This window comes from Schistocerca piceifrons, chromosome 2, assembly GCF_021461385.2.
Source record: "Schistocerca piceifrons isolate TAMUIC-IGC-003096 chromosome 2, iqSchPice1.1, whole genome shotgun sequence".
In the NCBI taxonomy this organism is placed as follows: Eukaryota; Metazoa; Arthropoda; class Insecta; order Orthoptera; family Acrididae; genus Schistocerca; species Schistocerca piceifrons.
This window is the reverse complement of record NC_060139.1, coordinates 307,169,762-307,196,782: the sequence shown is the minus strand read 5'-3', so window position 1 is coordinate 307,196,782 and position 27,021 is coordinate 307,169,762. Positions and strand designations below refer to the sequence as shown.

The 27,021-nt window shown below is 41.3% G+C and overlaps 1 protein-coding gene across 2 annotated transcripts in view; it reads right to left on the bottom strand.

Moving 5' to 3' along the window:
- Positions 1 to 7,422: 7,422 nt before the first annotated feature.
- LOC124776789 overlaps positions 7,423 to 27,021 on the bottom strand; it is a 55,909-nt gene continuing 36,310 nt past the window's right edge. The window contains exons 2-3 of one of the 2 annotated variants that reach the window (XM_047251927.1): positions 18,090 to 18,319; positions 7,423 to 8,180 (exon numbers count right to left, since the gene is read on the bottom strand). In XM_047251927.1, coding sequence (XP_047107883.1) covers positions 8,102 to 8,180; positions 18,090 to 18,319 — 309 coding nt within the window. In that variant the 3' untranslated portion in view covers positions 7,423 to 8,101. The remainder of the gene's footprint in view (positions 8,181 to 18,089; positions 18,320 to 27,021) is intronic. The other variant, XM_047251928.1, reaches the window with a different exon arrangement.

The window sequence follows — 27,021 nt, the reverse complement described above, 5'->3', positions numbered from 1 at the left end:
CACACTTTAAACAAATCATCATGCCTTTGATTTCTTTCTATCTTGCAGTCTTATTGCCAGAAGGAATTTACTTTGAATCTACAACAAATACATTTGTTGGTCCTGATATTTTTACATCTGAAAAGAATGACTTTTACAAACTTTCTGTTATACGCGTGGATTTGAACCATAATGGCTTATCACAATCATCAGATACACACAAACCTTTCTCAGCATTATTTATTTATTTGTAGAACTTAACAAGTTGTCAATTGTCTACCAATAAGCTGTAATTTCTGTTGTCCAACCAACTTATAATGCCACAAAGGAAACTACAGATATAAGGATTTTTGCTAGGCGTGAAGTGGAAGAACAATAATAAACTGAGACTTCAGCTACTATGCAGTGTATCATATAAAATGTCTTCCACAGTATTGTTCATATGTGTTTCTAATATGGCAATGGGAAATCCTAGGATACAAGTAATGAGAAGAATGAAGACAACATAACACTTATTTTCTGTTTACATAATGGGAAGTCAAAGTTGGAATATCAACAACATTATGAAAAGGCCACAGTGGCCAGAGACAGCAATCTTGCCTGCTTATGTGAATTTGTGTGTGTGTGTGTGTGTGTGTGTGTGTGTGTGTGTGTGTGTGTGTGTGTGTGTGTTTTCTTTAGTGAAGAATACTTTGGCTGGAAGTTCAATGTGTAACAGTTGCTTCTCTGCAACTCAATATGTCATCTTTACAATGAGTAGCAGTATGTCCTTTTCATAATAGTTTTGTTATTTTCTCTTTAATTATTTTCAATTCTAAAACAACTACACACTGTAGAGAGGTAGTGGTGATGACTGGGTGGACACAGAAACAAGAAGATGAACATTGTAGCACATCCCTAATAGTCTTCTTTCATCGACTAATGACACAGAAACAGTAACTTTATGAACATTATTTATTATGAAAGATACAACACTTTCGAATGTTTTGGTAGTAATCAGTGACATTTATTTTCTTGAGCATTTTATCCCATAACATTCTCATGTTTCAGATCATCCTCCTTCACTGTTCATTCCAATAACATTTTATACCATGCAAACATGTAAGATAAAAAAAATCAATAGCAATTTTTATACTGCCTAATAGGCTTTGTATTTAATCAAAATACCACACATTCAAACAGTCTAAGCCTTTAATATTCAATTAAATCTTACAAGAACGGTTTCCAGAAATATAAAGTACAATATTTCACCTAGGAATGCTGATAAACAAATTTATATACATGAACATAATAATCAAAGCTATAAACCATGTACACAAAATGTAGCACATTTTTCTAAATATTTTTGGCAAATGATGGCTTCATAACAAACATACTAAATATTCTTAATTCCAAGATATCATTAACACACAAGAGGGCACGTGAAGACTGCTACAATAGGAACAATAACATTGTAGAGAATGGTTTTAATGTCAAACAAATATTGCTCCACTTTTTTTCCAAGTTTTACTGTGAGGAACAAGTTAGCATGACAATTATAATTGTTTGTTTCTTTTCCTCCTCCTGCTCTTAAATGAAGTAAGTTAAACTGCCTTCAGAGCAAGCCTGCAATGTTAACTCTTTCTTTGGCACATTGACTAGAAGTGTTTAGTAACAGTTCTATAGAAATGTGTGAAAATAAACAACTATAACAAAAAATAATGTACATACAAGGATGGTTTGTCAAATGATGAGTATCACTGTAAAAGTATTTCTTTCTTGGATAATTAACATACAACATGTCATTAACTAGTATTGGACATTACACAACACATAATCTGCAAATGACACATTTCTGAATACCCAACCTAGCTGTAAATTCTGTAAAAACAGAATTACCAACACAGCTATGTACCAAACAACATATTTTTCATCAAACACAACAGAAAAATTTCATAAATTGTTCATTATTCCTCTTTGTAAATTAAAAAAGGAAGGGAAATCTTAATATGCGTGGAACAGGATGAAGACTGTATATGTTTATTTTAAAATTATTTTTCAGATCATAAGTTAAAAGCAGATGTTAGCTGTATATGATGGAAAATATTACCTTATAATTTACCTTCAGGAGGCAGATGGGCACATGTACAAATACATGGCACAACCCTAGCTTTTGGAATGAATGGTTATTTCCTTGGGCAGGAGAGAGGGGTAAGTTGGATAACATAACAAAAGGAGGGCAAATCACAGACCCCAAGATGAGACCTGACTGTTTTGAGGACGAGTGGAGACTCCTGACAGTAAGTAACTGGCCTTTAACTCCGTCTCATAATTTTACGGTTTCCTCGTACGAATGTTCCTTTTGATACCAACTATTACCTCACACAGTTCGAAACAAATAGAAGAATGGCCAAAACACAAATGGTAAAAGCTTTACAGCACCTGCCAGTACCAGTGAAATGTTACTTGTAACAAACACTGTAATGCTGAAACATTACTGCCTTACACTCCTGAGTCAGGAGTACAACATTTTATGCCATATAGTTAACAGCTGATAACAATAACAATCACAATTTTTTAAAAGTTTTTACCAATGTCAAACTGAAACAGAGATATGAAATTCTGGAGTTGTTGCAGCAAAATGTTAAGAGTTCCTGTATTGACAATAAGAAATACATTCATTGACTCTTGGAACAGTATATAAACCTGTAAGCATGGTTTTGAGAAATAAGATGATGCAAACAACTGGCAAACAGACTTATCCTTGAAACACTAGAAATTCAAACGCAAAAGTTTTGTCCCATCAAATGTTCCAAATAAGAGCACAAACAGAACTGTAACCCAAGCACTATCAGAACACCACAACGCCTAACTATATAGAGGAAACATAAAATTTAGAGAAAATTTCTTTTTTAAAATAAAAATGATTCTATACACAATTACCTTTTGGCTCTGAATGTTTGAAACAATGTGTTTCACTGGTCAACTACTCTGTCACATTTCACTATGTCGGACTTCCATCTCTGCTCCCACATCAATAATATCTTTGTGGAACCTTTTTTTGCACCAAACATTTATTTTGAAAAACCCTGCTGCAGGCATTCCTGAAGAGCAGTACAGAGTACAAATACTCTGCAACATGAAGCTACATAAAAAGTAGAATAGCTGTGTAATTTAGTTTGAAATCTTACTAAAAAAAAGTGTGCTCATAGGAACATTTACTATTGTCAAATATCCATTGCACATGTTTGCTTAAAAAGTATAAGTATTTGAAGTCATCAAAGAGAAATGGATAAAATCTAATAATATACCTAGTAACTGAAATAGATGCACACAAATGGTAGAATTCTTATTTGATGACAGATGAATGCAAAACGTAGAAACTAGTTACTTATTTCATAATATCACTGAATTCACATGAACCTAGTGGGTTCACCTCAGTAATACCTCAGAACCACCAGTTTCGAAACATCTGTGATACACCAAAGCAAGTTTGAAACACATAGATAAAAGCTGTGTGCCGACAGGAACTTCAATCCGAACCTTTGCCTTTCATAACCAATGACCTTTCTAGCAGAGCTTTCTGATAACTTGTGACCCACCTTCACAACTTGAGTTGCTGTGGTGCCTCTCTCCTATTTTCCAAACATGACAGCAGTTCACCAGCATATCTGCTCTGGCTGTTCAAGCCCTGTGCATGAGCGTGATACAGAAGCAAGTTTAACAACATAGAACACTCTGCTACAGAGTGAAAAATTCATTTTGGAAAAAAAGAATTTTCCAGAATCAATGTCCTGTCTCTAAATAAATTTATATTGTGGTCCACAGGTGGAAAAAAAAGGAGTACCACAATGCCGACCAGTGAAAAAGTATAAGTTTGTTATTTATTTATTTTTGCATGTAACATCCACTTCAGAGTATTTTTAATAAAACTATTTTAATCAGGAACTGACTTGAATTGGAGAAATATGCCACCATGTATATACATTATTTTGTTTCCAAGAAACTGATTTAATAACACAGGAATCAAATAAGAAAGTGACAATTTACTTCAATGAGATCTTGGAATTTTCAGCACCAGAATATTAATCCTCCATCTATTCAGTCTTAAAGTGTTCATGAATTATGCAATACTGTGTTCAAATCCCAGTTGTTAAGTGTAAAGTATGCATTTTGCTACTTGCAATTACTCTCACTCTATATAAAACTGGGCATTACACATGATTATTTAATTATGAGGGTATTTTCCTTCTTCACAGTAATAATACTTTATTGAAACAAAATCTGATTTTCAAATGAGGGATAGCAAACACATCGTGCTATGATGCTGGAATATTCCAAACATATATCATCTACAGCTCTATTCAATAGTATACTCCAAAATACATGATAAATAATGATTTACATTTATTTACTTATCATTTAAATCTTTACTTTTCTCATTTAGCTACTGACTTTTTTTATAGGTAAGCACTATGCTCTTCATACTGAGTAAAGGTGGTGATAATCCAAAGAAAGGCACTGAATCAGGCCTTTTATACACATAATAAACTATAATGTTGCATCTATATGTTTTAGTTAGCTTCCAACATCATAAATTAAATAAGTACTCCCCCTTTTATCTCTGGGCCTAATAAGCAACAAAATTAAACAGGCATTATATGAGGTCATAAGAATGTAATAGCAACAATTCACTTATAAATACATAAAATATTCTACTAGTAGAATAATAAAATTGTAAAGATACCAAGCTACATCACACAAAGCAAATTTTTTACATGCAACAATACCTTGCCATCTTATATTCTTGTTTCAGAGACTTCTCTTTGGTAATTTCACTTAATTTCACATAACTCTTAATTAAAATTATTCTTTTCAGCTCCCACAATATGCCTTACATCCATTGCAACAACAGACCCCAGTTGCTTTGGCACAGAAATACTGTGTTGCCAAGAATGCATTTGATCAACAGATAACCATAAGGTAACAATCATAATTGTAAACGACACTGTTTTAATGTAATATGACATTTCATGTTTTTAAAATTTCCAAATTAATGTTTCTGACTTTAAATAAAAAAATTTAACAATTACAAAAACATTTTTGATTTCATGGAAAAGATCATGCTAAAAAAAGCCCAAAATAATTTCATTAAGAAATCTTACCATTTTACTATGTAAAAAAAAAACTAGGAACTAAGAAAACATGGGTTGTGAAATGATTCCTCTCGTGAAGGTACGCAGTTCATTTTCTAAAAAAAACAAACATCAATACAAACATTACACCCTGTATCCATCATAGATACAACTGGGAATGGTGAAGAGAAACAGCTGAATTAAATTAAATTCAGCAGCATAACAGGCAATTAAATCAGTATTTATGTGAACTTCATCTAGTAAATGAAAATATAAAAATTAAGTGGAAATAGCTATCACACTGAATGTTCAAATTATGACACAATCGATTATTGCCACATTAGCTAAAATTACAGGTCACATACAGGCTGATGCTGGAAAAAACTTGATTTTTACAATGAAAGAAATAATCTCAGAATTTGAGTGGGAGAACAATGACAAAACACAAGCCAGTGAAGTGTAAATCACTCCAAGCTCAAGACACAAACACAGAAGGTAACCAAAATACACTACACATATTTACTGCATTATTATTTATCTTACTTCAACCTTTATTTTCGGGAAATTGGTTCATGCCAACCATCCCAATGTATGTAAATAGGAAAAGAAACACAACATATCACTGTATGACAAGTTAGACAGAATAATTAACAGCTCATAGCCAATACAATAGTGTTCAAAGGCTGCACAAGATATTTTGAGTGGTATAACTGACAACAAAATATACTGAAAAGTCATTATGCTACTACAAGACTTTTTTTTTTTTTGGAAAAAAATCTCACAACAATAAAATAGGTATACCATCTGACCCAGCAAGATTATCATTACGTACCTCAAAATGCAAAATTGTTACCCACCAATTCAAGTTGCTGCTGTTTTTAGAATCTTATTGATACTTACAGCCTATCAATTTTCCAGACATGGCACATGCCTGTCCATCACTTTAGTACAAATAGCATTTTAAAGTTTCCTAATTTTTTGTAAATTTATCTTTACCTTTCTATAGTCACTTTGTTTGTAGCAAGATGAGGTCAGTAGAATTTTGATTATTAAGTTTTGTGCATATCTTGTACAAGATTAGACAGCCAAGCATGAATCAAATTATATAGGCTGTATAGAATGACTTAAATTATACAGTAATTCTCTTGTTAGGTGCACCAAACTATTGTCTATAAAACTGTCAAAGATATTGCCAATATATATAAAACATGGAGAGCTGCATCAAACCAGTCTCAGGACTGAAGACCACAACAACAACAACATATAAAACCAGAATGGATAGCCCCAATACAACTGAATTTTCAAATAACCTTCACTGTACTTTATTTCATGTACACATTTCTAGGCACTTCATAGCTAAACTTTTGAATAACAATGGACACAGCTGTATAATAAGTGTACTATACCCATATAAGTCTGTAAATAGTTTTTATTTAAAGCAGACAAAACAACACTCAGATTAAATTTCAAGAAATTAGTGCAACGAGAATGTGTTGCATCAATGGATCAGTCAAAAATAAAGAGAAGCTTCTCATGCCTGAAGTGAAGTATGTTGACTTTTCTCTGAGATAGTTGAGAGATAACACTAGGTAAAGAGCACAAAATAAGCCACAAAATTTCTAGAGAAACAGTGTACAATATAAGAGACTGATTCCTGACACTACCACCAAAATCATAACAACAATTTTCCAACAGTATTATCTCCCATGTTATATATTTTAGAGAGGTAAAAAGAAAGGAAAACTGTTTTTGCCTGATGTTATTTTCAAGAAATATGTTATTATTTAGAATTTAAGAAATTTACTTGCCATTTAATTTACAAAGAAAATATTGCTTAATTTGAATACACACAAAACAAAATCATGGATATTTGCAGCTGACTTTCATAGTGCATCACAGACCTTACTTTTCAAAGTGTATTTGAGAGAGGGAGAGAACAGTTTCCACAGACATACAGAAATTAATATTTTACACGTCTGTCTATCAGCTAGTGAAGGTTAAAGTAACAAAAGGCCATGCATCAAATTTGAGAACAGAGTACTATTTCAAAATATCTCTTGTCATGTATCTCTCCTGATTTAATGATTAACAGCTCACCTGTAACATCTATCAAAAATAAGACATTATACACTAAATCTATTAACATTGATACTAAAGAAATATTCCAGAATTTAGATATATGCATTCAAATGTAAGGACATCTGAATCCATTTTCAACTCTGATCATCCTGAATTGCTGAAAATAAGAATAGAAATGTTTACCAGCAATTGCCCCAAAACTACTAATTTTAATAGGTTTGGCACCTCAAGTAAGAGAATCACTGTTTACTTTTTTTTTTTTTTTTTTTTTTTTTTTTTACGTACTACAAAGCCTGCTCTTATTCTGATTAGCTCAGAAGCCTGTAGTCTCTGAACACAGTTTGAACAGGGATATCATTTTCCACTTACAGGTTACAGGTACAGCACTGTACCTAAATTCTCCCTCACTTCATTTTCAATATCTGAAATGCAATAGTAACTGCTATTACAGAAATAATGACACTATTTTTTTTTTTCAATCCCACTATAAAGGCATTCTCATAGATACCTATGTTATTTTACATTAGTGAAGACAGCAGTATTAAGCACTCTAATGAAGAAAATGCATCCCTCATAAAACTTGTAGATACTTTAAAAACTAATTAACTGTAATACCACCTTCACAGTGTTATGGAAATGACTACTCCAATAGAGAGCTACAGATTTCCAGTTGCCAAATCTTGTGCAGTAAATAAATATTACCATTACTATTACTTCAAAATACTGTAGAAAAAATGTATTCCATCACAGGATATGTTTCCATTGTGTTTAAACACTTGTGGTGCAAAAATACTAGCAAAAATGTCATAAAATGTTTCCAAGTTGAACAGTCATCTCATTATTGACACCACCTACCCTTGTCTTTAAGACACTACAGCACTGATAACCACAACGGCTAACATGGTATGAATAAAAATCTATTCACAATCTTAATCTGCACCTGCTGCATCACCAGGTTTTTGACTCCTTGAGGTAGACTGAGAGCCTTTCCTCTGGTGCGAACTGGAACTGTAAGAGAAAAATTTCTTATTACATCACAGGAAGTGATCTCAAAACAAAAGACTGCAAGCAACTGTTTTTAAATGAAGAGCTTACACAATATCCACATAACAGTTAGAAGTATTCCTCACTGGCCAACGTAACTTCTATCTAGCCTGACACAATATATTTTGACAAAGTCTCCTGGCTCTTTTTTATTTCAGTTCAAGTACTGAACCAATGACAGCTAAAATTTGAAAGCTGTGTGTAATTCATGGGTTGTGCAGTAATCACAACTCCCACTAAATTCTAGAAGTCTATGTCAGGGCCAGCAGCAGTCATGGCTGTATTTCTTCACTGGTCACAGATTGGCAACATGTCAGTTTTGCATAGCCAATTTTTTGTTTTTGTTTTTAAATGAGTATGTCACAAACTATGAGGTTGTGGTTAGGTTGGGACATAACAGCATAGCTTGCATTTAATTTTATTAATTAAATTTATGATCTTCATTGTCATAAATATTTGACATTTTTTCCATGTACATCACGAATTATGAGGTGGTTAGGTTGGAATATGACAGTTTGGTTGTGAGTTGGCAAAGCCACAGAATGTGAAAGCTAAAATACCTGGTTGTGGTGACAGACTGACCTACTGCTTACTCCATGGCCTAGTTTTGTTTCTAATATAACTGTTTTACTCACAAAGATTAAATTAATAATCTCCATTGTCAATCATTTTTCTTCCGATTTTGTCACAAATTACAAGGTTGTATCTCGGTCAAAAATAATAGCGCACATTAAATTAAATTAATAACACTGACTGTCAAAATTTGTGATCATTTCATTGGAATGTTTAAAGATTTCAGAGGTTGTGATGTACTGATGTGAGAATGTGACAATGTTCCTTCAAAACATGTCGACTGTCTGTTGCTCCCTCATTGATTGCATTAGAACCAGCAAATGATACACCTTCCCATCATATCTCACATTGAACGCTGACAACACTGCACCATGAAACATGTTAGTGGGCCACTGTCTCTGATCTAGACTTTTACTCACAACTCCTCCTAATAGGGAAAACCTTTCAATAAGTGTAAGGGATTTTCGGAGCTAGTTCCTGGCAGCAAGAATGAAGAAATGTATTCTGTAACACACATAAAAGTTGTACAGGTGATTCTGAACCACTGCCTTCCACCTATACTGTGCCTTGGATATCATCTCATCATGTCAGTGGAAGCCCAAAACTCTTACCTTTCTTCATATATCATGACAACTTAAAATTTGTGCCAAACTTGACTCCAATCTCAGATCCCCTGCTTGTCACGAGCAACTGTCTTCTACAATTAGGCCATCCAAGCACACATCTAGGGGCCAATTCAAGCTTTCAATGTCACTGATGTTTCCCTCCCATTATACAACTACTGCCAGAGCTTCTCCCAAATGTAAAGTGGGAAAGCAGCACTGTAGGTAGGATTTGACAGAGCGGCTGGGCTGTGTCATAGTCCAGGTGATGTTATATAAAAGAAAACATTCAGTTGCTTTCAATCAATTCACTAAAACAGCCACTGCAATATTATTTATCTGCCAATACCCTATAATAAGATGCTGAACAGCTGACATGCACATAAAGGAGACTGAATTGCTAATCTCCTGAACAGCAATGTTTGATTCCACAGTATTCTGACTCAAATATCCCATAACCTCTGTCCCACTCCCACATCTTCTATTGTCCTCATGTTACTACCTCCTCCTCCCTCCTTCTCCTTGTTTCTCCCCCCCCCCCCCCCCCCCCCGCCACCTCGTCTGGTGTATACAATGAGTGGCTACTTTTACTCATTCCATTGGTTTTATTCTACCTAGGTACTTCCAGTATTGGATTATTGTACCAGATGAGTAATTCAGTTCCCTCAATGTCAAAAAGGAGGTTGCATTAGCGAACTGGTTTTTTGGTTTCTAAGGAGACATATTTAAATATGTCTGCTTGTGTCTGTATATGTGTGAATGGATATGTGTGTGTGTGCGCCAGTGTATACCCATCCTTTTTTCCCCTAAGGTAAGTCTTTCCGCTCCTGGGATTGGAATGACTCCTTACCCTCTCCCTTAAAACCCACATCCTTTCGTCTTTCCCTCTCCTTCCCTCTTTCCTGATGAGGCAACAGTTTGTTGCGAAAGCTTGAATTTTGTGTGTATGTTTGTGTTTGTTTGTGTGTCTGTCGACCTGCCAGCACTTTCATTTGGTAAGTCACATCATCTTTGTTTTTAGATATATTTTTCCTACGTGGAATGTTTCCCTCTATTATAACTATATATATAATAGGGAAACATTCCACGGGCTTTCACAAATGTCTGCTTGTGTCTGTGTATGTGCGGATGGATATATATCTGTGTGTGTGTGTGTGTGTGTGTGTGTGTGTGTGTGTGTGTGTGTGGGCGCGGGCGCGCGCGCGCGCGCGCAGCGCGCGCGCGCGCGCGCGTATACCTGTCCTTTTTTCCCCCTAAGGTAAGTCTTTCTGCTCCGGGATTGGAATGACTCCTTACCCTCTCCCTTAAAACCCACATCCTTCCGTCTTTCCCTCACCTTCCCTCTTTCCTGATGAGACAACAGTTTGTTGCGAAAGCTTGAATTTTGTGTGTATGTATGTGTCTGTGTTTCTATCAACCTGCCAGCGCTTTCGTATGGTTATATATCAGGGCAGATATATATATATATATATATATATATATATATATATATTAGAGGGAAACATTCCACGTAGGAAAAATATATCTAAAAACAAAGATGATGTGACTTACCAAATGAAAGTGCTGGCAGGTCGACAGACACACAAACAAACACAAACATACACACAAAATTCAAGCTTTCGCAACAAACTGTTGCCTCATCAGGAAAGAGGGAAGGAGAGGGAAAGACGAAAGGATGTGGGTTTTAAGGGAGAGGGTAAGGAGTCATTCCAATCCTGGGAGCGGAAAGACTTACCTTAGGGGGAAAAAAGGACGGGTATACACTCGCGCACGCACACACACACACACACACACACACACACACACACACATATATCCATCCACACATATACAGACACAAGCAGACATATTAAAAGACAAAGAGTTTGGGCAGAGATGTCAGTCGAGGCAGAAGTGCAGAGGCAAAGATGTTGTTGAATGACAGGTGAGGTATGAGTGGCGGCAACTTGAAATTAGCGGAGATTGAGGCCTGGTGGATAACGGGAAGAGAGGATATATTGAAGAGCAAGTTCCCATCTCCGGAGTTCGGATAGGTTGGTGTTAGTGGGAAGTATCCAGATAACCCGGACGGTGTAACACTGTGCCAAGATGTGCTGGCCGTGCACCAAGGCATGTTTAGCCACAGGGTGATCCTCATTACCAACAAACACTGTCTGCCTGTGTCCATTCATGCGAATGGACAGTTTGTTGCTGGTCATTCCCCACATAGAATGCGTCACAGTGTAGGCAGGTCAGTTGGTAGATCACTTGGGTGCTTTTACACGTGGCTCTGCCTTTGATCGTGTACACCTTCCGGGTTACAGGACTGGACTAGGTGGTGGTGGGAGGGTGCATGGGACAGGTTTTACACCGGGGGTGGTTACAACGGTAGGAGCCAGAGGGTAGGGAAGGTGGTTTGGGGATTTCATAGAGATGAACTAAGAGGTTACGAAGGTTAGGTGGACGGCGGAAAGACACTCTTGCTGGAGTGGGGAGGATTTCATGAAGGATGGATCTCATTTCAGGGCAGGATTTGAGGAAGTCGTATCCCTGCTGGAGAGCCACATTCAGAATCTGATCCAGTCCCGGAAAGTATCCTGTCACAAGTGGGGCACTTTTGTGGTTCTTCTGTGGGAGGTTCTGGGTTTGAGAGGATGAGGAAGTGGCTCTGGTTATTTGCTTCTGTACCAGGTCGGGAGGGTTGTTGCGGGATGCGAAAGCTGTTGTCAGGTTGTTGGTGTAACGCTTCAGGGATTCCGGACTGGAGCAGATTCGTTTGCCACGAAGACCCAGACTGTAGGGAAGGGACCGTTTAATGTGGAATGGGTGGCAGCTGTCGTAATGGAGGTACTGTTGCTTGTTGGTGGGTTTGATGTGGACGGACGTGTGAAGCTGGCCATTGGACAGGTGGAGGTCAACATCAAGGAAAGTGGCATGGGATTTGGAGTAGGACCAGGTGAATCTGATGGAACCAAAGGAGTTGATGTTGGAGAGGAAATTCTGGAGTTCTTCTTCACTGTGAGTCCAGATCATGAAGATGTCATCAATAAATCTGTACCAAACTTTGGGTTGGCAGGCCTGGGTAACCAAGAAGGCTTCCTCTAAACGACCCATGAATAGGTTGGAGTACAAAGGGGCCATCCTGGTACCCATGGCTGTTCCCTTTAATTGTTGGTATGTCTGGCCTTCAAAGTGAAGAAGTTGTGGGTCAGGATGAAGCTGGCTAAGGTAATGAGGAAAGAGGTTTTAGGTAGGGTGGCAGGTGATCGGCGTGAAAGGAAGTGCTCCATCGCAGCGAGGCCCTGGACGTGCATGATATTTGTGTATAAGGAAGTGGCATCAATGGTTACAAGGATGGTTTCTGGGGGTAACGGATTGGGTAAGGATTCCAGGCGTTCGAGAAAGTGGTTGGTGTCTTTGATGAAGGATGGGAGACTGCACATAATGGGTTGAAGGTGTTGATCTACGTAGGCAGAGATACGTTCTGTGGGGGCTTGGTAACCAGCTACAATGGGGCGGCCAGGATGATTGGGTCTGTGAATTTTAGGAAGAAGGTAGAAGGTAGGGGTGCGGGGTGTCGGTGGGGTCAGGAGGTTGATGGTGTCAGGTGAAAGTTTTTGTAGGGGGCCTAAGGTTCTGAGGATTCCTTGAAGCTCCGCCTGGACATCAGGAATGGGATTACCTTGCCAAACTTTGTATGTGGTGTTGTCTGAAAGCTGACGCAGTCCCTCAGCCACATACTCCCGACGATCAAGTACCACGGTCGTGGAACCCTTGTCCGCCGGAAGAATGACGATTGACCGGTCAGCCTTCAGATCACGGATAGCCTGGGCTTCAGCAGTGGTGATGTTGGGAGTAGGATTAAGGTTTTTTAAGAAGGACTGAGAGGCAAGGCTGGAAGTCAGAAATTCCTGGAAGGTTAGGAGAGGGTGATTTTGAGGAAGAGGAGGTGGGTCCCACTGTGACGGAGGACGGAACTGTTCCAGGCAGGGTTCAATTTGGATAGTGTCTTGGGGAGTTGGATCATTAGGGGTAGGATTAGGATCATTTTTCTTCGTGGCTCGTGGCAAAGTGATACTTCCAGCAGAGAGTACGAGTGTAGGACAGTAAATCTTGGACGAGGGCTGTTTGGTTGAATCTGGGAGTGGGGCTGAAGGGGTTAGGCCTTGGGATAGGACAAAGGTTTCGGATTGGGAGAGAGGTTTGGAGGAAAGGTTAATGGAGGAAAGGTTAACTACTGAATTAGGGTGTTGTGGTGCCAGATTGCGTTGATTGGAATTTTGAGGTTTTGGAGGGAGTGGAGCTGGAAGTGGGAGACTGTGTAGATGGGAGAGACTGGGTTTGTGTGCAATGAGAGGTGGTTGAGGTTTGCTGGAAAGGTTGTGAAGGGTGAGTGAGTTGCCTTTCTGGAGGTGGGAAACCAGGAGATTGGATAGTTTTTTGAGGTGAAGGGTGGCATGCTGTTCTAATTTGCGGTTGGCCTGTAGGAGGATGCTCTGAATAGCCGGTGTGGATGTCGGAGAGGAAAGATTGAGGACTTTTATTAAGGATAGGAGTTGACGGGTGTGTTCATTGGCTGAGTTGATGTGTAGGTGAAGGATTAGGTGGGTGAGGGCAATGGATTGTTCAGTTTGGAACTGATATAGGGACTGATGGAAAGAAGAGTTGCAGCCAGAGGTGGGAACTTTAAGTGTGAGGCCTTTGGGGGTTATGCCAAATGTCAGACAAGCCTGAGAAAATAAAATATGCGAGTGTAATCTGGCTAGGGTGAAGGCATGTTTGCGGAGGGAATGTAAATAAAACTTAATGGGGTCATTGTGGGGGTGCTGTGAGGGTGACATGGTATTAGAAGGTGGAAAGTGTAACATGAGTTTGAAATGAAAATGAAAGATAAAAATATATGGGGAGAGATAAGGGTGAACTAGAAAGTAACTGGAGATCTGGTATGAAAAAAGGCGAAAAAGTGTTGGTTAAGTTGATCCAGTGGTGAACTTGGGTTGGTAGACAGCGATGTGCATGAAGGTTAGGTGGTTGTGTTGCCGCTAAAACACGTTAAAGGACGGAGAAATTCGGGAAAATTTCGAAAAAACGTGTAAATGTATTAAAAGGAGTGGTGTTGTGGTGAAAGATTACAAAAATGGGGCTAACATTGTCTGACGAAGAAATAATGACGTTAAAACCTGTGGGGAGCAGCTAAAAATGATCAGTGATGTGCGAAAAACGGAAGTGGAAATAAAGTGAAAGTTATTAGAACTAGCCGAAATGGTTGTTTAATACGTGAAAGCAGCTGTTATTGAACTAGAAACGGTGGATTTTATAGCAGCGGTAGTGTTGAAAGCGGAAAATAAAAATTTTTTTGGTTATGGTTTGGAAGTGGGTTACGTATTATTAAGTACATATAGGCGGGATAAAATTGTATTACGGTAAAAAGGGGAAAGTGAATACAAAGTGAGACTACTGGTAAAAACAGAAAGAGAAAATAAAGAGAAAATAAGATGACAGGAAAGATTTCGAAATGCAACAGCGACAATAACAAACGTAATTGTTGGGTTCAAATTAATGATAAGGTTATAATAGAGGGAAACATTCCACGTTAGAAAAATATATCTAAAAACAAAGATGATGTGACTTACCAAATGAAAGTGCTGGCAGGTCGACAGACACACAAACAAACACAAACATACACACAAAATTCAAGCTTTCGCAACAAACTGTTGCCTCATCAGGAAAGAGGGAAGGAGAGGGAAAGACTAAAGGATGTGGGTTTTAAGGGAGAGGGTAAGGAGTCATTCCAATCCCGGGAGCGGAAAGACTTACCTTAGGGGGAAAAAAGGACGGGTATACACTCGCACACACACACACACACACACACACACACACACACACATATATCCATCCACACATATACAGACACAAGCAGACATATTTAAAGACAAAGAGTTTGGGCAGAGATGTCAGTCGAGGCAGAAGTGCAGAGGCAAAGATGTTGTTGAATGACAGGTGAGGTATGAGTGGCGGCAACTTGAAATTAGCGGAGGTTGAGGCCTGGTGGATAACGGGAAGAGAGGATATATTGAAGAGCAAGTTCCCATCTCCGGAGTTCGGATAGGTTGGTGTTAGTGGGAAGTATCCAGATAACCCGGACGGTGTAACACTGTGCCAAGATGTGCTGGCCGTGCACCAAGGCATGTTTAGCCACAGGGTGATCCTCATTACCAACAAACACTGTCTGCCTGTGTCTATTCATGCGAATGGACAGTTTGTTGCTGGTCATTCCCACATAGAACGCGTCACAGTGTAGGCAGGTCAGTTGGTAGATCACGTGGGTGCTCATCCCGGCCGCCCCTTTGTAGCTGGTTACCAAGCCCCCACAGAACGTATCTCTGCCTACGTAGATCAACACCTTCAACCCATTACGTGCAGTCTCCCATCCTTCATCAAAGACACCAACCACTTTCTCGAACGCCTGGAATCCTTACCCAATCCGTTACCCCCAGAAACCATCCTTGTAACCATTGATGCCACTTCCTTATACACAAATATCCTGCACGTCCAGGGCCTCACTGCGATGGAGCCCTTCCTTTCATGCCGATCACCTGCCACCCTACCTAAAACCTCTTTCCTCATTACCTTAGCCAGCTTCATCCTGACCCACAACATCTTCACTTTTGAAGGCCAGACATACCAACAATTAAAGGGAACAGCCATGGGTACCAAGATGGCCCCTTCGTACGCCAACCTATTCATGGGTCGCTTAGAGGAAGCCTCCTTGGTTACCCAGGCCTGCCAACCCAAAGTTTGGTACAGATTTATTCATGACATCTTCATGATCTGGACTCACAGTGAAGAAGAACTCCAGAATTTCCTCTCCAACCTCAACTCCTTTGGTTCCATCAGATTCACCTGGTCCTACTCCAAATCCCATGCCACTTTCCTTGACGTTGACCTCCACCTGTCCAATGGCCAGCTTCACACGTCCGTCCACATCAAACCCACCAACAAGCAACAGTACCTCCATTACGACAGCTGCCACCCATTCCACATCAAACGGTCCCTTCCCTACAGCCTAGGTCTTCGTGGCAAACAAATCTGCTCCAGTCCGGAATCCCTGAAGCATTACACCAACAACCTGACAACAGCTTTTGCATCCCGCAACAACCCTCCCGACCTGGTACAGAAGCAAATAACCAGAGCCTCTTCCTCATCCTCTCAAACCCAGAACCTCCCACAGAAGAACCACAAAAGTGCCCCACTTGTGACAGGATACTTTCCGGGACTGGATCAGATTCTGAATGTGGCTCTCCAGCAGGGATACGACTTCCTCAAATCCTGCCCTGAAATGAGATCCATCCTTCATGAAATCCTCCCCACTCCAGCAAGAGTGTCTTTCCGCCGTCCATCTAACCTTCGTAACCTCTTAGTTCATCCCTATGAAATCCCCAAACCACCTTCCCTACCCTCTGGCTTCTACCCTTGTACCCATCCCCGGTGTAAAACCTGTCCCATGCACCCTCCCACCACCACCTACTCCAGTCCTGTAACCCGGAAGGTGTACACGATCAAAGGCAGAGCCACGTGTGAAAGCACCCAAGTGATCTACCACTGCCTACACTGTGACGCATTCTATGTGGGAATGACCAGCAACAAACTGTCCATTCGCATGAATGGACACAGGCAGACAGTGTTTGTTGGTAATGAGGATCACCCTGTGGCTAAACATGCCTTGGTGCACGGCCAGCACATCTTGGCACAGTGTTACACCGTCCGGGTTATCTAGATACTTCCCACTAACACCAACCTATCCGAACTCCGGAGATGGGAACTTGCTCTTCAATATATCCTCTCTTCCCGTTATCCACCAGGCCTCAATCTCCGCTAATTTCAAGTTGCCGCCACTCATACCTCACCTGTCATTCAACAACATCTTTGTCTCTGCACTTCTGCCTCGACTGACATCTCTGCCCAAACTCTTTGTCTTTTAATATGTCTGCTTGTGTCTGTATATGTGTGGATGGATATATATGTGTGTGTGTGTGTGTGTGTGTGTGTGTGTGTGTGTGTGTGTGTGTGCGCGCGCGTGTGTGTGTATACCCATCCTTTTTTCCCCCTAAGGTAAGTCTTTCCGCTCCCGGGATTGGAATGACTCTTTACCCTCTCCCTTAAAACCCACATCCTTTCGTCTTTCCCTCTCCTTCCCTCTTTCCTGATGAGGCAACAGTTTGTTGCGAAAGCTTGAATTTTGTGTGTATGTTTGTGTTTGTTTGTGTGTCTGTCGACCTGCCAGCACTTTCATTTGGTAAGTCACATCATATATATATATATATATATATATATATATATATATATATATATATATATATATATATATATATATACTTTCTGTCTCTTATTTGCAAATGTCTTTTATAACACTTTTTTCTGGCATGCAAAATGGACATTATTAATAATCTCAATATAAGACATTTATCACAATACGAAGAATAGACTACACGCAATAAAACACATTTTCATCCTCATTGGTAGAAGTTACAAAGTAAATGATTACTTACACTAAATTACTGTCCTCGTAAAAAGTATTGTTGTTCCTTTCTGGCAACTATGCACCTTAACAATAACAACGTTTCCCACACCCTAAAGATAGCTGTGAATGTACTCTAAAAACTCAAAGACATAAAAATATTTCTTACTGGTACTGTTAAAAAATATAATCAGTACTTACGTAGTAGGATATTTGGGATCATCAAGCACAACACACAGCTTTTCATCACCCATGAGGAACATTGCTTCCTCGTATGTAGGTGGAGGTGCTTCTGTTGAGGTGCTACCACCATGTGATTCAGTAGTACCCATGAGGGCTTCATATGTTGGTGGCAATGTGACAGTGCTTGGGTTGCGTATTACACAGCCTGATTGTTGACTTCTTGACTGCTGGGCTAACTCCTGTAGTCCCTAGACAGTCCAGTAGAGTTGAAACATCTTAAAATAGCACTATGAGTCAGTAACAACAATATTTTCCACACACCTTTCAAAAAAAAAGTGTTGGTTGTACATTAAATGCCAAAATTGTTAAAACTTTATCGTATACTCACCTATAAACTCAAAATAGCCAAGTAACAATGAAGAATAATATTTGGACCATACTGATACTCCTTGTATTATATATAAAGTTTTGTGATAATCCAACAACTGTTCATTACATTTTTCGTCACTAAGACAAGCATTTGGACCTAACATATCTGCAATTACCTGTTAAGCATGGTTGTTAAGGAAACACAAATTAACTGCCAGTAAAATAAAATAATCACCATAAACTCATTTTGAAAGCTGTGAAAGACCAAGGAATTTTGGTTAGCAGAAACGATATGACTGACATCTTGAGCTTGTGAGATAAAAATGCTTCTCAGCCTAGCACAGTGGCAGTGTCTTTAGTGATCAGCCTGGGAAGCCAAGCACTCGGCCACTGAAGAAATAGCATGTCTATGGAGTAATTTCTCTGCCTGCTGAAGCAGTTGTCTATTAGAAAATTCATTATATTTATGTAAGTTGTATTAATGCACAAAGGGAAGTGACATTGAATTTTTAATTGATATTGCTAGAGTTGGCTTTGTCTGAGGCACACACATTCTGGTCAGAGGTAACGTGATAACCGATTGGTAATGTATGAACACACTGAACTCCCTTCCTTTTAAAGAATATAGTGAGGAACTAGTGAGTTTATTTTATTCTGCTGATATGTAAATTCTTAGATAGTGGGAGGGAAAAAGACATATTAGGTATCGGCCAAAGAGAAAGGAAAAACTTTTGTGTGTGTGTGATGGTACTAAATTGCTAATATTTTTGTTTTATTCTTCTGTTGATTTGAGTTTAGATTTTGAAAGTAAAGGTTAGATAAAAGTATATGAACACTGAGTGACTCACTGCACTTTTTCTTGCAACTTTTCAAAGAATTAATGGCATTCCCTAACCAGATTTAAACAAAAATTTGTGTGTTCCTTAGCAGAATGGAATTCACCTAAAAGGTCCCTCTCAGTATTCTTCTAGCAAGCTTAATCAAATTTTGAAAGAGTTCATCAGTCATAGCAAGTGGGAAGTGGGAGTGTTCCAGTCTCCTGAGAACCAATGACCAGATGTTTTCAATGAGAGATCTGCAGAATGTGTTGGCCTGGACAGTAGTCCAACACCTTCTGTACTGAGATATCAGGATAGCAAAGACATGTGGTCTACTGTTACACTACATATACATCTACACTCTGCAAACCACTGTGAAGCGCATGGCAGAGGGTACTTCCCACTGCGCCTGTCAGAGTTTCTTCCCGTCCCATTCACATGTGGAGTAGGGTAAGAACGATTGTTTGAATGCCTTTGTGCATGCTGTAATTTATCTAACCTTTTTCTCATGATCCTCACACAAGCAAAACACAGGGGGTTCTAGTATCTTCCTAGAGTCATCATTTACAGCCGGTTCTTGAAACTTCATTAGTAGACTTTCTCGGGATAGTTTACATCTATTTTGAAGAGTCTTCCAGTGCAGTTTCCTCAGCATATATGTGACACTCTCCCAAGGGTTAAACAAACCTGTGACCATTTGTGCTGCCCTTCTGTGTACACTTTCAATACCCCCTGCTAGTCCTATTTGGTACGGGTCCCACACGCTTGAGCGATATTCTGCAATGGGTCACACTAGTGCTTTGTATGGCATCTACTTTGTAGACTGATTGCATTTCCCTAGTATTCTAGCTATAAACTGAACTCTGCCACCTGCTTTACCCATGACTGAGCCTATGTGATCATTCCATTTCATATTCTTACAGAGTATTAAATCACAGTATTTTTAAGAGTTGGCTAAATCCAACTGTGACTCACAAACATTATAGTCATAAGATACCACTATTTTTTTTTTTTTTATTGTAAAGTGCACAATTTTACATTTCTGAACATTTAAAGCAAGATGCTAACCTCTGCACCAATTTGAAATCTTACAAAGGTGTGACTGAATATTTATGCAGCTTCTTTCAAACTGTATTTCACTACAGATAACTGCATCATCTGCAAAAAGTCTGAGGTTACTATTAATATTGTCTGCAAGGACATTAATATGTAACATAAACAGGGAGGGTCCCAACCCATTTCCCTAGGGACACCCTAAGTTACTTCTAAATCTGATGACTCTACCAGAAAAACTCAAGCCTATCACAAATTTGCTTGATTCCCAATATGATCATACTTTTGTTGATTAGCATAGATGTGATACTAAGCCAAATGCTTTCTGGAAATCAAGAATTACTGCATCTACCTGACTGTCTTTATCCAAAGCTTTCAGTACAGCATGCAAGAAAAGTGAGAGTTGGATTTCACATGATCAATGTTTTCCGAATCCAAGCTGGTTGTCACGGAGAAGGTCATTCTGTCAGAGAGAGCCCATTATTTTTAAGCTCAGAATATGTTCTACAACAAATCAACGTCAAGGATATTGAACAGCAGTTTTATGGTTCACTTATACTACCCTCCTTGTAAACTGGTGTGTCCTGTGCTTTCTTCCAACTAGTGTTGTTGTTGTTGTTGTGGTGGTGGTGGTGGTGGTGGTGGTGGTGGTGGTGGTGGTGGTGGTTGTTTAAAGGAAGGGGGAAAGGGACCAAACTGCAAGATCATTGGTCCCTTGTTCCCAGTAAAATAATTACACAAGGGAAAGAAGAAAAGAAAGGAGATGTACAGCACAATAACAGGAGAATGGAAGAACCAGAAGAATGGCAGAAGGACAAGCAACGCTACTACTGAGAAAAACAGTAAAAGAAAACCACAGAGAGAAGCAAGAAACAGGTAGAAGGAGTAAAAAAAAAGAGAGCAGATGACTGTGACTGGCCGCCCATGAGAACAAAAAGGAAAAGCCAGCCACTCTGCAACACATTAAAACATCCAGCCTAAAAGCATTAGAGTGGAGAACACAAGGGGACACAGGACAAGTGCAAAAACTTATATAGAATGATAAAACCCACCATCACATAAAAAACATAAAACTAAATTAGCCGATGAGGCGTTGTCAGCTAAAATTAATGACAACAAGTCCGGTAACTGAAGTCTCCTTCACAGGGCAGTCAAAGGAGGACAGCTCACCAAGATATGGGCCACCGTCAGCCGGGAGCTGCACCGACACTGATGTGGGTCATCACAGCGCAGGAGGTAGCCATATGTCATCCAAGCGCATCCAATGCAGAGCCGACAGAGAACCACAGAGCCCCTGCGAGAAGCCCTCATGGAGGTATTCCACACATTCGTAGTCTCCTTAATTGCACGCAGCTTGTTGTGCAAACTGAGGTTATGCCATTCCATCTCCCAAAGGCACAAAACCTTGTGGCATAGTACTGAACGCAGGTCAGTTGCAGAAAAGCCAATCTCCATAAGTGGTTACCGTGTAGCCTGTTTGGCCAGCCAGTCAGTAATTTCGATGTCTGGAATTCCAATGTGACCTGGGGTCCAGACAAACACTACTGAATGACTGGACCGTTCCAGGGCATAGATGGACTCCTGGATGGTCACTACCAAAGGATGACGAGGGTAGCACTGGTCGATAGCTTGTAGGCTGTTCAAGGAGTCACTATACAGAAGAAACGACTCCCCAGGACACGCGAACGGACGTGCTCAAGAGCACAAGATATAGCCACCAGCAGGGCAGTGAAAACACAGCAGCCATTGGGCAAGGAATGCTAAACAATATGTCCTCCATGGACATACGCAAAGCCGATGTGATCATCAGCCATCGAGCCGTCGGTGTAAACCACTTCATGACCTAGATACATGTCAAGAATCGAGAAGAAATGGTAGCGGAGAGCTGCGGGGTTAACTGAGTCCTTAGGGCCACGTGAGAGGTCTAGGCGGAGCAATGGCCTAGGTGTACACCATGGAGGTGTACGTGAATTGACCTCAAGTATAGGTGGTAAAGGCAAGGACTCAAGTTCGGAAAGAAGGGATCAGACACAAACTGCAATTGGAAGCCATGACCTGGACCACTGATGCAGGAGATGAATTGCTGTGGGTGGGAAAAGGAGATGGTAATTCGGATGTGCAGGTGTGAACTACAAACATGTGCAATTTAACTGGCCAGCAGTTGTGCACGCCTAACCTGCAATGGAGGGACTCAGGTCTCAACCAGGACACTCGTCACCAGACTCATCCTTAATGCTCCTGTTGCTAGACGAATGCCACAGTGCTGCACTGGGTCGAGTAAACGCAATGCTGAGGGTGCCGCTGAACCATAAACCAGACTCCCACAGTCAAGGTGGGATTGAACAAGGGCTCTGTAGAGCTGCAGCAGTGTAGAGCGATCTGCACCCCATTTGGTGTTGCTCTGGCAGTGGAGGGCATTGAGATGCTGCCAGCACTTCTGCTTAAGCTGATGAAGGTGAGGAAGCCAAATCAATCAGGTGTCGTAAACCAGTCCTAAGAATTGATATGTTTCCATTACAGTGAGTGGATTATCATTAAGGTAAAGTTTTAGTTCCGGATGAACGGTACAACACTGACAGAAGTGCATTGCACACGACTTTGCAGCTTAAAACTGGAAACCGTGGGCTAGAGCCCATGACTGCGCCTTGTGGATGGCTGCCTGTAGGTGCTACTCAGCAACACCAGTACTGAGCCCTGAGGGACCACATTCTTCTCGATATGGAGAGAACTAGGGGAAGCACCAACTTGGACACGGGAAGTATGAAGCAACAGGAAATTTTGGATAAAAATGGGGAGCGGGACTCAGAGACCCAACTCATATAATGTGGCAAGGATATGATGTTGCCAGGTGGTGTCATATGCTTTTCGTAAAACAAAAAAGACGGCAACCAGGTGTTTGCGTCTGGAAAAGGTTGTTCGGACAGCAGACTTGAGGGACACAAGATTATCAGTGGTAGAGAGACCCTGGTGGAAGCTGCCCTGACATCGATCCAGTATGCCCTGTGACTCCAGGACCCGACCCAACCCAACCGCCGACACGCCATACCTTCCAACAGCTTACACACAACATTGGCGAGGCTAATGGGCCAACAGCTATCCACATGAAGTGGGTTTTTACTGGGTTTGAGCACCAGAATGATGGTGCTCTCCAGCCATTGCGATGGAAAGATGTCATTACACCAGATCCGGTTGAAGATGACTAGGAGATGTCGCTTGTAGTCAGATGAGAGATGTTTAATCATATGACTCATTTGATCTTTGCCCAGACTTGGGAATGTGACGCATGGAACCCAATGGACAAGACTTCTCTCTCCCAACACTCCTGCTTCCATCATTTTATAAGTTGGCAAACACGAGCACAGAGCCGTTTAAAGGCTATGAGGTGCTATAGGGAAGGGTGCCACTTATGCCGCTGTAGAGCTCACTGATGCTCCTTAATTGCCTCAGCAACTTCCAGCGACCACCAAGGGACTGCCTTTCACCGGGGCACCCTAAAGAGTGAGGGATCGTGTTTTCTGCCAAAGAAAGGATTGTTATAGTCACATGCTCAACCATCACATCGATGTTCCCTTGTGGCGGAGATTCAATGGTGACAGCAGAGGTCAAAGTTTCCCAGTCCGCCTTGTTTCAAGCCCATTTGGACAGACATCCATGTGCCTGATGCCGGGGCAGTGACAAGAAGATGGGGAAGTGGTCACTACCACTCGTACTTTCCAGTGGATAGATGGGAGAAGTCCTGGACTGTAAATTGATAAATCAATGGCCAAATAACTACCATGAGCCACACTGAAATGTGTGGTGGTCCCAGTATTTAACAGGCAGAGGTTGAACTGAGACAGGAAAGTTTCAACATCTTAGCCAGTAAGCATGCTGCCACCCCACAAGGTGTTACGGGCATTAAAATCTCCCAAAAGTAGTAAAGGTTTAGGGAGTTGGTCAATCAGTGTAGCTAATACATTCAGGGGTACTGCACCATCTGGAAGAAGATATAAATTGCAGACAGCTATTTTCTGTGTCGTCCTTATTCTGACAGCCACGGCTTCAAGAGGGGTTTGAAGGGGTACAGTTTCACTACAGACTGAGTTTAGGACATAAACGCAAACTCCACCTGACACTCGATTATAGTCACTACAGTTCCTGTAATATGCCTTATAGCCATAGAGGACAGGGGTCTGCATTGCCAGGAACCAGGTTTCCTGGAGGGCAATACAGGAAGCGGGTATAAAGCGTAACTGTTGCCGTAGCTCAGCCAGGTGGTGGAAAGAATCGCCGCAATTACACTAGAGGATGATGTCATTGTGAGACTGGGAACGCATGGAACATACAATGAGGCAGTTGACACCTCAGGGTCACCTGCTGCCACCGACTTATTGCCTGAGCAGTCTATATCCATTGTTTCTGAGGGTCCGGTGAGCTCTAGGTCCTCAGCGGACGCCAGAATCTCCACCTCGTCTGCAGACGCAGAGCTTGTAGGTAGCGGTGGTATGGGAGCCACTGCAATTCCCTTGGTCTTGGGGATCTTCTTTTTGGATTTCTCTCGCTGCTCCTTGGGTTTCTCTGGCTGGGAGGACTTCACTGATTCAGTCTCTGGGACTGAGGATGGGTGTGAAGCCCTATGACCAGCTGCTTTTGGGCTCTTCAGCCACTGGTGGGTGTAATCTTTTCCACCAGCACAAACCTGCGAAGGGAGTGACCCAAGGGACCCCTTTTTGGCGAGAGTACGTGAAGGAGACTTTTGCTTCTCCGGCACATAAGTGGGGACTGATATCCCTGATGGTTTGGGGAGGGAGGGGGGGGGGAGGGGGAGTTGCTCCCGAAGTAGGTGGTGCAGGAGCAACAGGGAGGGAAGTGCCTCCACCATCAAGGGGGGAGGTGTAGTCTGCTGGCTCTGAGAGGTGACGGGGGTTGGCGGAGCTGATGGAGCTAGAACTGTTGTAGTGGCCGCGTAAGACGATGTCATACGTACAGGATGTAGGTGTTCAAATTTCTTCTTAGCCTCAGTGTAGGTCAATCGGTCCAGGGTCTTGTACTCCATGATTTTCCTTTCTTTCTGGAGAATCCTGCAGTCACACAAACAAGGGGAATGATGCTCTCCGGAGCTGACACACATGGGAGGAGGGGCACATGGAGTATTGGGATGTGATGGGCGTCTGCAATCTCGACATGTGATGCTGGAAGTACTGTGGGAAGACATATGGCCGATCTTCCAGCATTTAAAGCACTGCATTGGGGGAGGGATATAGGGATTTACATCACAGTGGTAGACCATCACCTTCGAAGGCCAAGATGAAGGCACTGGTAGCAACCTAATTATCCCTAGGACCTTGGTGGACACGCCGAACAAAACGTACACCTCGCAGCTCTAAATTGGTGTGCAGCTCATCATCAGACTGCAAAAGAAGGTACCTGTGAAATATGATACCCTGGACAATATTCAAGCTCTTATGGGCCATGATGGTTAGCGAAACATCCCCCAGCTAGTCACAAGCCAGTAACGCCCGTGACTGGGCAGAGGATGCTGTTTTGATCAAGACTGACCCAGACCTCATTTTGGACAAGCCCTCCACCTCCCCAAACCCATCCTCTAAATGCTCATACAAGGTACCAGGGCAAATAAGAGCTGCTGCCATCCTTAGCCTGAAGTTTCTCCCATGGTGTGGCCAGGGAGGGGAATAATTTGGGGCTGTATTTCTGTGCATTGAATTGAGCCCGTAACTGCTTAGGGACTGCTGGTGTTTGACCACCAGCAAGAGATGATGCACTACACTACGCTTTATCGTGTGTCACCCACCCTGATGCCACCCACTCCGACCAGGGGTCCTTCCCATGGGTGCCACCCAGCCGCAGCAAAGGCCACCTGGCTGGTTGGCCATTGCCAGGAGTCCTGACGCCCCAAGGTGACGGGCATCTACTCCTCAGCATACGTGGGAAGTTAACGGCACAGGCATCAGCAGAGCGATCCCTGTGTGGTCAGGGGACTACAGCCAACAGGGTACATGGCGGCCCCACCACAATGGACAGGCTACCGTGCTGGATATCAGGGGCAACCGAGCAAACAAGTCCATTATCATCGTCAGCGTAGAAAATGATACTGCACAGTTGATGGAAAAATATGCACCCAGGAGGGTGACCTTGCCCAACAGTTGGAGAATGAGCCAAAGTGCATATCCACATTGATGAAGGATGCAATAGGTCTCAGCGCATGATGGACACAATGCACCACGTAAGGCGCCCTTCCCCAATTAGCTTGCTCTTCGAAAAAATTTGGAAAAACAGAAGTCAAACTCTACAGAGGACCATGACATAAAGGCCGAAACGTGTGAGACTTCTTTTAGTCACCTCTTACGACAGGCAGGAATGCCTTGGGCCTATTCTAACCCCCGGACCTGTAGGGGGATCCAACTAGTGGGCATGGTTTCTTGTTCCAGGAATATACATTACATTATAGTTAGAAGAGGGGCTAACTCAGCTGTATTTCAGTATAGAATCTGATAGGGATTCACTGGAGCCTGGAGGTTTGTTTAATTTTAACAATTTCAGCTGTTTCTCAACACCAATGACACTAACACTTATTTCACTCATCTTTTCAGCGGTACAAGGATTAAATTGGGGCAATTCTCCTGGGTTTTCTTCTGTAAAGGAACACTTGAAAATTTAGTTAAGCATTTCAGCTTTTGCTTTGCTACCCTCAATTTCAGTTCCTGTCTCAT